The 16726-nt window shown below is 33.1% G+C and overlaps 1 protein-coding gene and 1 pseudogene across 5 annotated transcripts in view; both read right to left on the bottom strand.

Moving 5' to 3' along the window:
• The window catches only part of EDEM3 (ER degradation enhancing alpha-mannosidase like protein 3), a 65627-nt gene that overhangs the window by 26204 nt on the left and 22697 nt on the right, over positions 1-16726 (bottom strand). For all 5 annotated transcript variants that reach the window (XM_054475158.2, XM_054475196.2, XM_054475181.2 and 2 more), the window contains 7 exons: positions 10882-11016; positions 8372-8477; positions 4559-4656; positions 2844-2969; positions 2563-2646; positions 944-1027; positions 287-411 (listed from right to left, as the gene is read on the bottom strand). In XM_054475158.2, coding sequence (XP_054331133.1) covers positions 287-411; positions 944-1027; positions 2563-2646; positions 2844-2969; positions 4559-4656; positions 8372-8477; positions 10882-11016 — 758 coding nt within the window. The remainder of the gene's footprint in view (positions 1-286; positions 412-943; positions 1028-2562; positions 2647-2843; positions 2970-4558; positions 4657-8371; positions 8478-10881; positions 11017-16726) is intronic.
• Positions 6484-7099, bottom strand: LOC129030194 (riboflavin kinase-like; annotated as a pseudogene).

The raw sequence follows: 16726 nt of genomic DNA, 5'->3' as shown, positions 1-16726 counted from the left end.
ACATTTTAGATAGTCCTGATACCAAGGTTCTGATATTTAACAATCATTGATTCATTTATTTAAAAATCATTTGAGCACCTACTATATGCCAGGCACTATGATAAAAATACACTTTTCAAACAAACTAAAATTAGTGTATTCAACAGAGTTTAAAAAAGTAAACACAAGGAACAAAGGTTTCTATCCTTTGTAAAAGAATTAAACTTATTTGAATTCTAAATGGTAGTTGCATTTTGTGTTGTTTCAGAGAGACCCTGAGGAAAGGGGATGTTAGCAATTGTTTTACCTGTCCTCATGACTTCCAGTACGAACATCCTTCATGGCAGCAAATCCGCAAGGCACTCTAGCATATTTATTTAAATTTTCAATAAGTGTCTTCCCTACTTCAAGGTAGTAAGGATCTCCTGTAGCCTATTAAAAAGGAGAATAAATGTATACATATATATAGCTTATATATTACCACATATCCATTCATTTACCAAATATTTATTGAGTACCTACTAGGTGCCAGGCACTGTACCAGGCACTGAAGCACATTATATAGAACTGAGTTCTGAAAAAAAGCTATGAATCTGCTTTACAGAATTTCTTAAATACACAATTATAAAATTTAACTATATAATCTTAGTTTTTAAATTTCTAATGCTCAGAAAGGCTGCCTGACTGAAGAAAGGCAAGAGACATGCTTTGGAAAGCAGCTCTAGAACATAAAATTTCTCTTTAAAGAAATGTTTACATAATATTTTTTAAAGAAAAAAACCTTACATGTCAATTCTTGCATCATTCAATAATTCTATGGACTAGATGAATAAGAACCATGATATATCCAATCATTATAATATTAAAAGGGGACTCTGAAAACCCAATTACTATTATGAAAGACTGAAAGATCCAACAGAGAATGGAGGCTAAACTTTAAGTAAAATGAGGTATATTTTCTTACTTTATATAAGAAGTAGGTACTTTCTGCAAATTCTGGCCTTAAAGGATGTTGAGCCCAGTGTACTCTGAAATCTGTGGTAAATGCCTGAACAAAACAACATACAAAAGGCATAAAAAATGTGATTAAATAAACAAGTAGTTCTAGAATATATAGAATATATATAAATAGGTAAAAGCAATTAAAATAGCAATCATGACATTTTCATCAATAAAACATCAATTTTCATTGCTTAAAATAACAATTCATTTTGCAAAGGCTGCTATTTTTACCAATTAAATTGATTATTTTTTCAATGATCATTCTGGCTATTAGAAAACTCAGAAAAACTCAGTAATGAAACTCAGTAATGCCACTACATGGGTCCTGGTGGTAAACATAATTGTGTTTTCTTTTTATCCTTCCCTCTACTTTTTCCTCTGAATTATTACTTCCCTCGTTCTCATATTTATTTTTAAATTTTTTAAATCGACAAATAAAAGTGACATATATTTATGGTATACGACATGATGTTTTGATATATGTATACACTATGAAATGGCTAAATCAAGCTAATTAACATATGCATTATCTCACATACTTATCTTTTTTTGTGGTGAGAATACTTAAAATCTCTCTTAGCAATGTGCAAGCATACATATTTCATATTTTAGCTTATATTTTCTAACAGCCTCAAATCCTTTGTGGAATAAGACAGAGTATTATTTAGAAATAAATAAAATTAGTCTATTTGAAATTTATTCAATAACATAATCAATTGGTTTTTAAAAGAAAATAAAAATAAAAGCAAACAAAAACTTTTATGGGAGCTAAATAAAAACTTCATTTGTGATAGATGTATTAATTGAAACCTCAGTTTATTCTGTATGGATATGAATTTTCTACAATGCACAGTCCTACTCACCTGAAGGCTAATAAAACTATACTTTCCAAAACAAACACTTTAGGAACCCTTCTAAGTTGGTGGAATGCTTAGATATCTCACAGAGGGTAGTCAATAAGCGGGGATAGAACAAGGCCATACACACATTTGGAAATTTTTAATGGTACATTTCTGGAAAGCCAAAAAGTATGCTATTAAAATCTTGTCATATCAAGCTAGCAAGAATATTTATTACTAATATGATGTATAAAAATCAGGAAGAATAATTCTCAATCAGCATGAGGAAGAGATGGCATTCTCTACATTTCCAGAGGGCATGTGTGAACAACAAAAGTATATCTAATATATACAGTTTTCATAAGACAAGCTTTAGAAAATAAAAAGTGACAAAATCTCCCTAGCTGGTAGGTACATACAAGGTTAGAATGAGAGAATATTACAATGGCATAAGTTAGGAAGAGCTGAGAAGAACTAAGCTGGGAATTTTTTTACATAAAATTTTAAAAATGTCAGCATTACCCTAAATCAGACTTCTCTTAACACACAAAGAAAAGCAAAAACATATATAATACTGTACAAACCAAAAATAAACTATTTAATAGGAAAAAAATAAAAAGAACCAACAAGACTTGAAGATGCCATTTTCTACCTTTATATTAGCAACTTACAGTGTATATGTGTATGTGTGTGTGTGTGTATGTGTGTGTGTGTAAGATTATTCCAAAAATTATTTGCTTACCTCTGGTAGAAAATTGTGTTTTTTAATCACCTGATATAACATTTCATGAGTTTCAATAGCAGGTCTAATATCCCCCTTTAACACCTAGAAATCAACAACAATAAAATTACCTAATAAAATATGAGCTGATTTTATCTCTAATCATTACATAAACAGAAAAATGTATACAAATACAATTCTGAACTGCAACTATGTTTTGTAGTTCAGTTTTAAAGATCCAAAATGCGCCTAATTAACATCATCATCTTACATTCATATTAAGAAGACAGAATTCCTTATACCTGCAAGCCTGGGAAGAAGGCAAGCAAAGCATCCATCCAAGTCCGAGCATTCAGCATTGGTTTGTGGATATGCACATCAAGTAGAAGAGGTGGCTGGCTAATATACCTCATTATGGCATCATAGTGCTAAAAGATCACAATATGTGTTCATGAAAGTTAGATGAAAAAAGAGGTACTACTCTAAACACATTAAATAGCACTGTGAATAAAGTAAACTAGAATTTATATATAAATTCACTAAATAATTACCAATTTATATAAATATTTAAGTTATTTTAGATGGAGATCTTTCTAAAATATATATGTACTCCTTTATGTCCTCTAACTCACATGCAGACTATTAAAGACTATCTGTAATATAGGACCTTCTGAGAAAAACGGAACTGAACATCTCTATGTCCTGTGGCATTAGCCCGTGGTAAGTATGTCTTTGTGGCCCACTGATGCTCATAGGTCCCCTTGGAATACAGCTATCAGCTTCTATATTACAGAATTTGCTTTTTCCTGTATCTTGGAAGTTTGATCCCTTCTTGGCTAACAATATTTTGGCACTCACTACTATCTAAACTAATGCAGCTAATCACTGCTGCCACTCTTATGGTTTGCTATCTCAGCTTACTATGGTCTTAGAAAACTCTTTTTCCCTTCTTTTGTCTTCTTCTCCTAGATATTTCTCAGCTTTGACAAAAGGCTGAGTTGTGATAACAAGCCAACAGAAATAGTTATTTGTCCCCATTCACCTCAAGAAATTCTTGTTATAATCTAATAAACAATCTATGTGATAATTTTATAAAGTATTCAATTAATGACTTATTAACTTTTACTAATTTTTTTTGCAAATTTACCTATTATTTAATCACTATTATTGAATACTGGCCATAGGTAAAAGGCACTGCTCTAATCACTTTGAATGCATAAACTCAATCCTCCCAATAACCCTATAAATTGTACTAGTACTCCCATTTTGTAGATGAGAAACAGAGGCAAATAATATTAGCTACTTGCCCAAAGTCACAAAACCCGTAGGTGGTACAATCAGATTTAAACCAGTACATCTCCCATACTTTTAATCACCATGTCATACTGTCTCATACATACAACATGGATGAACTGATAGGTGAGCAAAGAAATGGTAGGTAAGAATATAGTGATATAACTGATGAGTTTGCTGTATTCATTTCAGTTTGCTTCAGTTAAAAAGGTGATTCAGTTGGGTTCAATAATCCTCCCACTTTTCCCAAAACATATGCTTGTGGTTCTGAGCCAGTCTTAAGACTTGCTTTTGAAATGAATACTCACTAGTTTCTCTAGGTCTTCAAAGCCCTATATCCTTGGTGTAATCAAAGACTAAGTCAAACTTCCAAGATTACAAAAAGAATTGAAATACAAAGGAAAAAGCTAACTAGTAACATATTTCAATAATTCTTATCCTTGTACAAACAAGATTAGGTAAAACTCAAATCTATTACATCTCTTATTGGCAGATCTGCAAAGTTTCTGATAAAAGGTGAAAATAAAACTACTTTATCAACTAATTTTTTGGAATGTATATCACTTTTTACGCTGTCCCTGTTCAACATCATCAGGAAATACCGACACAAAACCACTACACATTTTAAAAATTATTTTTACAATGTCATTCAGGTAATGGAGTTTCTATAAAAATCTGGACTCAAATGAAATTGATTATAAAATATAAAATTGTATCAACTTACTGTGTTAAATCTTTCCAGAAAACTGTCATCTCCAAGCAAGACATAGGCTTTCAACAGATATTCATAATATGAATCAATCCCTGCTCCAACTCCACTATCTATGGAAACACAAATGTGATTTTTCATTAAACAACTGTTAAATTAAAAAAAAAAAATTGCTTAGTCAAGATTTCAAGGCCTGAAAACATTCAGACTAATCACAATGATACCACTATAACTTACTACTGTAACTTCTTATAATCAATACAAAACTTTGGAAAATGTACACAATTAACTAACCCCTAAACAACACACTACGTGATTCTCAAAACCAATGGTTATTTAACAACATGCAAGGGTAACAATAAAATATCAAAGAACTTTCAACCACTTAAGGAGAATATAATTAGTGGCAAATAAGACACAAATGTTTTTACTTTTTCCATGTTTGTTTTTAACTTTGCTTCGTAAAGCCACTGAAAATTGAGTCTTCTTTCAAGTACAGGATTTCTAACTCAAAATTGTGATAAACGAAAAAGCCACAAATGGTATTTTCTTCCATAAATTCATATACCAAAAAGTAAAACACAATCCAACTGAATTACATATACTTCCCTCTTCTCCAACAGCTTCAGACATTTTTCTATATATTTTGTATTATTATTAAAATCAATTCTAATTTATGCAGGTAAGAAAAAAATGATTTATAATGAATCATCTTCAAAATTACCTCTACATACTTCTACTCCATCCCTCCATCACCACCAAATCTGTTGCTAAAGTGAACAATGATGTAATATACTCTTTGAGGGGGCCCAAAGCAACCTGTAATGTTAATTTCTTTATTTTCCAAAGACTTCAACTTTTGCCAATATAAACAAAAGATGCAAGTAGCCAAAAATCATCCAGTTAATAGGAGGAAAAATTCATACAATATAGATTATTTAATGTTTATTTATGCCTTTCCCTCAAGCTATAAGCACTCCTTAGATTAGCATTAAATTACATTGTGCATATATATGACTACACCAGTTTAGATTTGTCCTGGAACAGATAATTATATTTAAAATAAATAATTTTCTAACTATTTCATAGTTTAATTAGCTCTTAGTTTCACTAGGTGGAAAATAAGCATCTTGTGTTCTTTAAGAAATTGGTATGTATAAATGAATAGTAAATTCACTTAAATCTTGAGGAAATCTAAAGATCAAGTCTCTTGCTTTGCTTTTTCCTAAAAAGGAAAAAAGAACCAAAGTCAAGAAAAAATTAAAGAACAATAATAATATCTACTCTTAAAAAGAAGAAATGTTATCTAACACAAAAATGAAACCTATAGATTCAAAAACCACCTATTTTATTGTCTTAACCAGTAAAAAAAAAACGATAGGCAGGTGGAGTCTAGACCACTTAAGAGCTGAACCAACTCTAGACAAAAATGAAGATGGTACAATGCTATGACTGCAAGGAAATGATTTAAAAAATTTCAGTTTTCATGTTTGTAGCAATATATTGATGCACAAAATATCAAAAATACAAAGTCTGGATTTTTCTTCTTAGGTTTATAATACACTATCAAACTTCTATTTAATGCATTTGTAGTTGCATTATAAATGCATTAAGCCTTCTCTGTTTATGTGTATGCTATACGAGCACATACATGCTGGTACGTTACCATGAAAATATTAGTTCTTATCTCAAGCTAGTGACTCGTCTTTTTACCCATATTTATATACATTTCATTTCTATTGTAAGACACAACATTTTTCTAGTGGTACATTTAAATCAACATATTATGTTATTTTAAATCTTCATTTTTAAATGAGTCTTTTTAGTGTTATGACATAATGAATTTAATTTAACAGCTGAAGTACGATATGGTAACTACACTGTACTATTTAATTCACAGACGTAGGAAAATATTTTATTTTTAAACTATAACCAAGATGAGACTAGACAGTTATAAGCAGTGAAATACTAGAAAACAGTGAATGAATACATAAGATGATTTTTCATCAGTGGCCATTCAATATTTTGCTTTTAGGAACTTGGAAGAAATTGTCTAGAGTTTCAAATGTTCTGGTAAATCTAGTCATTTCTTAGCTTCCTCAGTATCATCCTGAATTACTGAAATAACTGACTCTGAAGAGTCAAAAGTTCTTTTCTGGTCTGAGGTAGCCAACAATGGCCACATTGAGGATTTCCCCATAGAAGCCCTCTTTGAAGATATACATGATGGGAGTTTCCATGGACTTTTTTGTGTTCCTGTAGTGTGGATTCCATCCCATGCTCACCACCATCTTATGGACAATCTCCACTTCCAACACTAGTCCAACCACAATAAACGCTAGTGAATACATCACCTGGAAGATTATCTACTACATGTTCAGGAAAGTTAACTGTGGGGATGCCAAGATCCTTGGAGCCACGGCCAAAGCTCTGCACTACTTGGCTTCAGCAGAAGTATGGCAGGTGCTTCATTCTGCTGGGGTATGGGCTGTGTCTGGGTCTGTGCATCCACAAGGTGGTGTTTATTACATTATTGAAATGACTAAGTAAAATGGGCCTTGCATGAACCACTAATAAGACTGTTGTGTCATAACACAATGATTATGCTTAATTCAAAATTAATTATGGTTAACTTGCACCTGAGGTCTGAGGTGGGTTTAAAAAAAAAAAAATTACAAAATTCTGAAGCCACAATTCAGATCTGTTTCAGGAACCATTTAGATGACACAGAAAAATTTTATACAATACTGAATAAAGGTAATAATTTTAATATATTTGAGTTAATAATTTTATAATTTTTATTTATTTAAATTAGGCAGTTACCTTTTATTTTACATATAAACAAGATAAGCTTTTTAGAAATAGAGAATGTATAAAAAAGATGCTTTCATTAAGAATATTCTAGTTTATTTCTATTCTTCTATGCTTATCAGGGTGTTTTATAAAGATAAAATCACATTCTTTGTACAATTCAATATCCTGTTTGTTCATATAACATTGTTACATGTTCCTTCCCATGCTTCTGATTTATTTCAATAACAATATTCCAACACTGATGTAAAATAATTTTCTTAGCTTTTTTTACTGATGGTTACTTAGACTGTTACCCAATTTTCTGCTATTTATAAATAATTGCATGGGAACATCTTGGGAACAAATAATTTTCTATGTTTTGTATTATTCCTCAGACTAGATTCCCAGAAGTAAAATTATTAATCAAAGGGACTAACATCTCGTTACTGGGCACTTACTTCGTAGTAAGTGTAGTACATGCCCGGCACTGTTCTAAGCACTTTACTTTGGTTAACTCATTTAATCCTCATACAGAACAACTAATTACTATTAATATGCCCACTTTGCAGATATGGAATAGAGAGACACACAGAAGTTATATAAGTTTCCCAGGATCACATAGCTTGAATCCAACAACATGACCCCAGAGTCTACGCTCTTAGCTACTATATTTCTGGAGGTAGGGAAAAAAAAAAGAATTTATTAAACCCAGATTCTTACTAAACCACACCTTGATGTGAGATGGCTGCGGAACTCTGGTTCTCTAGTTTTCAAATAAATTATAGCGTTTCATCTATACCCTATACCTATAATGCTATATCCATTAAGAAATAGAATACTAAATCATGTAGAAGAAGTGTGTGTCACATTTGGCATCAAAAAAGAAAATCTGGCTAAATTAATTAAAATTCCAGCAATCGTGTGAGAACCTATGCTTTATAGTATCCCAAAGATTATTTTAACAAATGAAAATTCTTTATTTCCCAACCATTTTGAGGATGCAAAGGCTTGATTTAAAAAGCCTAACTTACGTACCTTTTCGTACCCAATCTCCAGTATGAATATTTATAGTCACGCCCACTAAATTACTACTTCGCTGTCTTTTTTCCCAGAGAAAATCGAGAGCTTTTCTGGCATATTCCTGTAATTAAAAAAAAATAATAATAAATGCATATTTAAAGAACTAAGTATCTTTGGCAAATAGGAAACAAACAAACAAAACTCAAAGGCTGATAGGATATTTTAAGAATTAGGTTAAATTTCTAAGATAACTATTTATAAAACAAATTTCCTTAAAACTCAAAGCTTGGCTCTTTTTCAACCAATCAGTGTAGTTAGGAAAGACTCTGAATATACTACTCAGAGGAAGGCTCACTTTGAAGGCTCACTTTCATCTACTCTTTTTGTTTTTTCTTCCTTTCATCTACTCTTGTAGCACAAGTTCATATTCACACACATGTATTATTAAATTATATTAATTGCTTACATAATTAGATATACTTGTTAAAGTAATTTCTACCACTTAAATGCAAAGTAAAAATCTCCCTAGATACTCTTATTTAGAAAACTGGAAGAGAATTTCAAAGGTAGTATGCTATCTTTGAAAGTCATTTCAGATCCTACTTTTTAAATGGTATGCAAGTTCATTAGTAAAAAGCTATTAAATCAACTAGGCTACCAAATATTTGATAACAACAAACTTGTAAGCTTATGACATGTTTTTCTTTTTCTCATTTATTTTATCTACTAGACACTAAATAAAATGAGTTGTGAACAAATTTTTGGCTTTGGATGAAAAGATGTCACAAAATATAAATGCAAAGGGCAAGTACAGGCAGGTTTCTAAATTAATTTCAGAGCAAGAACCTATTTAGCACTGCAGAAGGACTTCTATAAAAGAAAAAGTCATTAAACCCATTTGCCACTTGGTAGATTACAGAGTGTAAAATAGTTATAATTCTTAACTCAAAGTATGCTGATTTCTCTTAAACACAAAGCAGGTTATAATTTTAATTAAATGGCAGAATTTCAGAGCCAGGAAACTTCAAAAAGATTGTATTTCCCTAGTCTTATTTTACAGCTAAGAAAACAGGCCTAGTGAAATTCAAGATTAGCTAGAGTTTAAAATTGAATTACAGGACAAAAAAATAATATGAGAATTCAGATTTCTTTATATGTATTAGATCAAGGGTCAGCAAACCTTTTCTGACAAGAATCAGGTATCTTAAGTGCTATGGGTCACACAGTAAATGGCACAATTACTCAACTCTGTCACCGTAGCACCAAAGTAGGCATAGATAAAAACAAACAATTGAGCATGGCTGTGTTCCAAAAAAGCTTTATTTATAAAAATAGGCAGTGGCTGCACTTTGCTCACAGACTGTAGTTTGCCAACCCTGTATTATATCAATGCTTTGTCAACTGCATCTTCTCTGATAACAAATTACTGCATATTCAAGAATTTTTTTTAAAAAAATCATGACTTTCAACAGATTTATTAATAAACATAAAATAGCCCACTGGAAAGAGTATGGGTTTCAAATTCAGAAAGACATGGATTCTAATTCCAACTCCATGCATCATCTACCAGCTGGCTGTGCAGGTCTCTCATACTCTTTGAGCCTTATTTTCCTCACCTGTAACTGCATCAATATCTGAGAGTGTAGTTATTAAAGTATGCAAAAGTGTCCAAATTTTTTAATGAAGGGAAAATATTAGTGAACAAGATATAGAGCAAAAACTTAAGTTTAAAAGATTAACCAACCAAACATGATAAATCTGTCCTTGAGACATGTGAACATACAGACATACATTCAAAGGCATACATACATACAAAGTCAATTTGTTTTCTTTACATTCAGATCTAGTATCTGTAATGCTACTATACAGTCCCTATTTCTGCTTGTTCTGTTTGCCATTTGTTGGATTTTTAAACATTAACCTAAGTCATATGCTTGAAAAAGACAGTGCTTTGTGTTACCACTGCACTCCAATGACATGCTTAAATAATTAGTTTTTTAATGAGAGACACAGATAGTCCACAACTATGTGGGGATATTAAGTCTTTTGGATAATGAATAACATTTCCCTTGCAGTAAACAAATTTACAGATTAGAGTCTCAATCAACACTTAAGTATGAAAATTTCACTGTGTTTTAGAAGATTAGTGAAGGTTTCAGAACTTTCAGAAGTGCAATAGACCATATGGAAGTCTAACAAAACACAGGGACATAGTATTTCATAAGACATTTATGATATCAAGGAAACATCAAACTCATTTAAGTAATATGGCTAAAAAAATTCTAAGACTAAACCTAAACATATACTTCATAGTTGGTGAACAAAATGCAAAGTTGGATTTAACATAGCTCTCTCACAATGTTCTAGGTTTTTGACAATTAAAAACCATGTAAAGGAATTTAGACAAAAAGTTCACTAAAATAACAGTAATTCTCCAACTAATAATCCTAATATTTAACCAATGAAGAAGATATAAAGGTAGTTATGCCCAATACCCAGGATATCAAAGACCGTAAAAAGCAAACCTCAAATATTGTTGCTCCTGTGAATCGACTTAAAGCAGCAAATTCAAGGATCAAGGTACCTGCACAAGCTGTACAGGTATCTGTCTCAGTTCCTGTCCGAGCTTCTGGTTTTCTGATGCCAAACTTTAAATTAATCTGAATACAGTTAGAAAATTGTCATTAGCAGTTATCAAGACAATGACTTTCTGATAAGAAACTACTTTTCAATCAAGTCTTTGTATAAAATCATGAAAATAATTCATAAAATAACTAAACACTGAAATTCAATCTGATGATCTCTTTGACTTTCCAATTAGCATGTAGGGAAATATATTCTAAGCATATAATATTCATGAAGTAAGTAAGCTTTTATGTCATTCCATCCTCAATGACATCAAAACTCAATTACTTCCCTTGGAGTAAACAAGGGAAATGATTATAATCCAAGGGAAATTACACAGAGAAGGTATCTTTTATAACAATTTTGTTCTCTGGACAGTTTGAACTAGTAAGTACAAGAATAGGGAAGTAGACCAGCCTTAGAAGAAATTAGGGTTAGACTAGAATTTGTGAAAAACCAGTCTATATTATATATTAACTAGTTCATCACAGAGAGAAAACAGATTGTTATGGTATACATTTGAAAGGAAATTAAAATTTCATTTACGGGTTTTAAGAGTTTTGAAACATAGAGTGTATCACCTTGCTGGCAGGCTAACAACACAAGGGAAATTTTTTCAAAGGGGTATTTCTTTATTAAGTGGAAGACAACCAAATAGGCCACGGGCGGTAGCTCATGCCCATAATCCCAGCACTTTGTGAGGCCAAGGCGAGTGGATCACTTGAGGCCAGAAGTTTGAGACCAGCCTCGCCAACATGGCGTAACCCCATCTCAACTAAAAATACAAAAATCAGCCAGGCATGGTGGCGTGTGCCTGTAATCCCAGCTATCTGGGAGGCTGAGGCATGAATCTTTTGAACTTGGGAGGCGGAGGTTGCAGTGAGCCGAGATAGCGTCACAGCACTCCAGCCTGTGTGACAGAGCAAGACCTTTACTACTACAATATGAACCTGGATTAACTAGACTCAAACTGGGCAGACACTGATTAAAATTAGAATATTTTTCAGCAATCCAAGTAACCAACAAAAAAGGAGGATATGCCAAGGATTCAGCCAATAATAAATAAACAAAAAAAATCAAACATAAAACATCACGGGTATACTCTTGGTCCAGTTATTATTCAAACTCTATATAAAGAGAAGCTCAAAAAAATTTATATTTCAACTTATCTGCAAATATCAATTGGTAGGTATACCTAGTGCCTTAACAGTGTCCAATCAACAGATTCCAGGCATTTCTAAACAAACACCCCCTCAACAACAAAAAAACAAACAACAAATGTGAAACGTAGGTGAGAGATGGGGATTTGATCACTGTTAATGTTGTTCTCAGTACTGCCATTTACCTTACTTTGTGAAGTACCACTTGAGACATTTTCATGTGCTATTAGTCTAGCAGTACCCCTCCATACCCTCCCAAACTTATAATTATCTCTACCATTTGTACTTTTGTAGGATTAGCTAGTTTTAGGTAGTTCTGCGCCATAAACAAGAATGAAAAGTATCTCCTGCCCCCTTATGCTGCCTGTATCCCTATCTACAGAACTAAAATTGAAAACTGATACTAAGAATAATTAATCTAAAATGAAGCAATACCTAATAATAAAATAAAGATGGAATCACATGAATTACACTAAGGTAAAGTATAATTTTACAAATATTTGCAACAAGAATCAACAGTGAAAAATATTTTCTGGTCAATTTCATTAATTACTACAATCAACTAATCAATATTTATTGCTTACTTACCTACCATGTGGGGGATATTATGATAATATACAAAGGAATAGATCCTTGTCCTCAAGGAGCTTAAAATCCAGACAGAGCAAATAAGACAGATATATAAATAGAGAAAATAACTAACAATGAAAAGTCATAAATTAAGTGCCAAACAAATGGAAGCCACAAGTGCTAAAATGTGAATTTCAGAAAAGGAAATAACACCGAATTGGGAGTAGTTGAGAGCTAAGAATGACAAAGTCTAAGAGTAGTCATAAGAAAGCAAAAGCAAAATAGAGAAGAATAAACATCTCTCTATCCCACTTTCAGTATCTTTTCCCTTAAAATGGAAATACTTTGAATCATGAACGTTTTAGTACAATAATACTTAAGATGTTTGTATATTGAACTGTACCCCAAGATGACTGCTATAAAATTTGTAAAAGGACGATTTATTAACACAATTATCTATAGTATCTGTTCATTTAAATCTTGTATCCTTCCTGAAGATAAGTGGTATTAAACAACTTTTTTTTTAAATTTTTTGGGGGGATGGAGTCTCACTCTGTCACCCGGCTGGAGTGCAGTGGCACGATCTTGGCTCACCGCAACCTCCACCTCCCGGGTTCAAGCAATTATCCTGCCTTAGCCTCCCGAGTAGCTGGGATTACAGGCACACACCATTGCATCCAGCTAATTTTTGTATGTTTAGTAGAGATGGGGTTTCACCATGTTGGCGAAGATGGTCTCGATCTCTTGACCTCGTGATCCGCCCGACTTGGCCTCCTAAAGTGCTGGGATTTCAAGTGTGAGCCACTGCGCCCGGCCAGTATTAAAGAACTTTTAAATGCAGAACCAAGATGCATTTCAGCATCCAAGGGGCACTACCATTTCCACAAATCAGGGAAGAAGGGTTCAGTGCTTTTTTTTGCTTACGGGATCCTCTGGTTGATCTAGGGGCTGGTAGATAGGTTCTTGTCCTCCTGACTAGGACTCAAATGACTGGGTTTAGAGATGGCACTGGTAGTAGTATCTATTACTGCAGAAATTAATAACAAGGAGCTTATTGTCCTGCTTTCTTGAGAGGTTTAAGACAAAAAGAGATGAAAGTAGGAATAAAATAAAGCATGAGGCAATCTAGAATCTGGTTCCTCCTAATTCTGTGTTCCTGAGAGTCACAAGGCAATTTTAAAAAGGACATCTTTTTATTGCAAAGTAAAGGCATAAATTACCTACACTAAACTTGTTTACACTGTCTTTTTGCTACACTAGAAAATCCTTAAAATATGTATAAATCATAATAGAATTCTTATTAACCTTATATTTTATGGATATAATCATCTACTCAACGTTCGTAATGAGGTCTTATCTGAAAAGCTGGCAAGTTGCTTTTAATTAACTTCGAGGAAATGGCATTACAAAGTACGTACTAGCTCTAAAGTTTATATGAGTTTAAAAAATGACCACTAACTCTTACAATACCATTTCTGTACAGTACATTCTTCTGAGTTAAAACCATTAATGCAAATACTATCAATTACATATGCTTATCTAAGAGAGACTGATTACACAAATTTTCATGGGCAAAAGCATACTAAGCATGTATAAGAAAGGATGGGACAGCAGTTATTTTTCTTCTACTGTCCTATTATAAAAAAATCATTTTAAAAATTTTCTTGACACTTCAGAGTATAAGAAAATAATATAAGTTACTTTGTTTTACCATAACACTCATAGTATCTTCTGTTTTAATTCCTTGCCTGCTTCTCATGTTACGGCAAAAGTAAAGAAATGCTAGATTCCTCAAAATCTAACACCTCCATTTATAATAAAAACTAAAAGTATTTACTAAAAGTAAACTGAATTAAATAAATGTTTATATATTGTTTAAAAAAACTTTGCTTTTAATTTTAACATGCTAAGTAAAAAAAGATCAACAAATTTAACTGTACTAATAAGCAAAGAAATCCATATTAAAATATAATTCAATTTTTCCTCATTAAGTTGGCAAAATAATAATATACAGTAACAGTTAAATGACACATGTACTTTTACACAACACTGAGAAGTAAAAAAGAATCTTTCTGAAAAGCAACTGGGCAACAAGTACCTGATATCTTAAAAAGCATTCCCTACTCAGTGACATTACTTCCTCTTCGAGTAATTTATCTGAAGGAAGAAATTAAAAATGTGTAAAAAGATGTGTATCAGAATGTCCACAGAGGCCAGGCACAATGGCTCACATCTGTGAGTCCAGGGAAGGCCAAGGTGGGAGGATCTCTTAAGCCCAGGAGTCTGAGACTACCCTGGGCAACACAGTGAGAACCCCATCTCCACAAAAATTTTTTTTAAAAATCAGCCGAGCATGGTGGCACGTGCCTGTAGTCTCAGCTACTACAGGAGGCTGAGGTGGGAGGATCACTTGAGCCCAGGAGTTGGAGGCTGCAGTGAGCAATTATCACACCACTGAACTCCAGCCTGGGTGATAGAGGGAGACTATCTCAAAACAAACAAAAAGAATGTTTACAGAGAGCTATTTAAAATATCAACTAGAAATTTAAACAAGAAGAGACTTCATTCTAGTCTGTTTAATTTTTAAAAAGTGCTAGCACAACTCACTAAATTGATAGGTAAAGCATTGCCCTATATCATGCTATATCTCCAGTCAAGGATGACTTCTTGATGGAGGAAATTAGCCTTATTTGATTTGACTTATATTTGTAGAGAAGTTATGCCAGGTGATAGAGATGGTAAGCCTAAAGGCATGGAATGAAAAAAAAAAAAAAACTTAGAGACTCTGGGGACACTACAGATTGTTCTGGCTGAAATGGAACAATGATTTCACTGGGATATGGAAATAAGAGAGAATTTCAGAAAGTCTACTGCCAAACTACAAAAAATGCTGAAAGTTAAGGGACACTCAATACAATAAAAAGAGCCATAAAATTTTTGAAGATAATTTGACAAAAATTAGATTTCAGTGATACTGGTTTTTCAAGTGCTCTGAAGCATAAATCAAGAGAGAAAGAGTAAGACAGGTATAAGAAAAGAAAAAAACTGACAGAGCTTGGTAATGGCTGAGGTATCTGTCCTGGATAAGAGGGAGAGAGTAATAGCGTTAATAAAGAACGAGAAATAAATCAGAAGAGCTATTTCCATCTTCAATGGCTTCTTTCCCTCTGCTTTAAATATAAAATTTTCTTAGGGGAAAACCAATAAAACTCCTTCAACTGACTTTATTGCCAACTCTCCTTTAACTACCAACACAGAAGAAATTTTAAAATGAGTGGTTCATTCCTATTTACTTTCACCTACTTTGAATACTTTCCTCTTTATTCACTACAACTTCAAGGCTCTGTTTGCACCCAATTCTCAAGTTTTCTAGAACATTTCCTCCTTTCGAAGTTCCCTTCTTTGGATTTTATAGTACTGCACACTACACTACTTCATGATTCTCCTCTTAAATCTGTGTACCTTACTTTCCACTGGCTGTCCCTCCTCATGCCCTCCCTCTGTCCTGTGAGTTCTCTCTCTGTCCTCTCCTTTGGACAGTTAACACCTACATACTAACTGCTTCAATTATATCTTCTACACAAATAATTCTGTGCCCACGTTCTGGTCTAGCATCTGTTTTTCCTTCTGCAGCATAATCTAATCTGTAATGGTAATGACACATTAAAGCTTAAATTATACATATACACAATGGAATACTATTTGGCCACAAAAAAGAATGAGATCCCGTCCTTTACAACAACATGGATGGAAGTGGAGCACAGTATGTTAAATGAAATAAGCCAGGCACCTGGGCGGGGTGGCTCATGCCTGTAATCCCAGCACTTTGGGAGGCTGAGGCAGGTGGATCACAAGGTCAGGAGATCAAGACCATCCTGGCTAACACGGTGAAACCCCATCTCTACTAAAAATACAAAAAATTAGCCGGGCGTGGTAGCGGGCGCCTGTAGTCCCAGCTACTCGGGAGGCTGAGGCAGGAGAATGGCGTGAACCCAGGAGGCAGACGTTGCAGTGA

The sequence above is a fragment of the Pongo pygmaeus genome, chromosome 1 (genome assembly GCF_028885625.2).
Source record: "Pongo pygmaeus isolate AG05252 chromosome 1, NHGRI_mPonPyg2-v2.0_pri, whole genome shotgun sequence".
Taxonomy (NCBI): Eukaryota; Metazoa; Chordata; class Mammalia; order Primates; family Hominidae; genus Pongo; species Pongo pygmaeus.
This window is presented reverse-complemented; position numbering and strand designations above follow the sequence as displayed.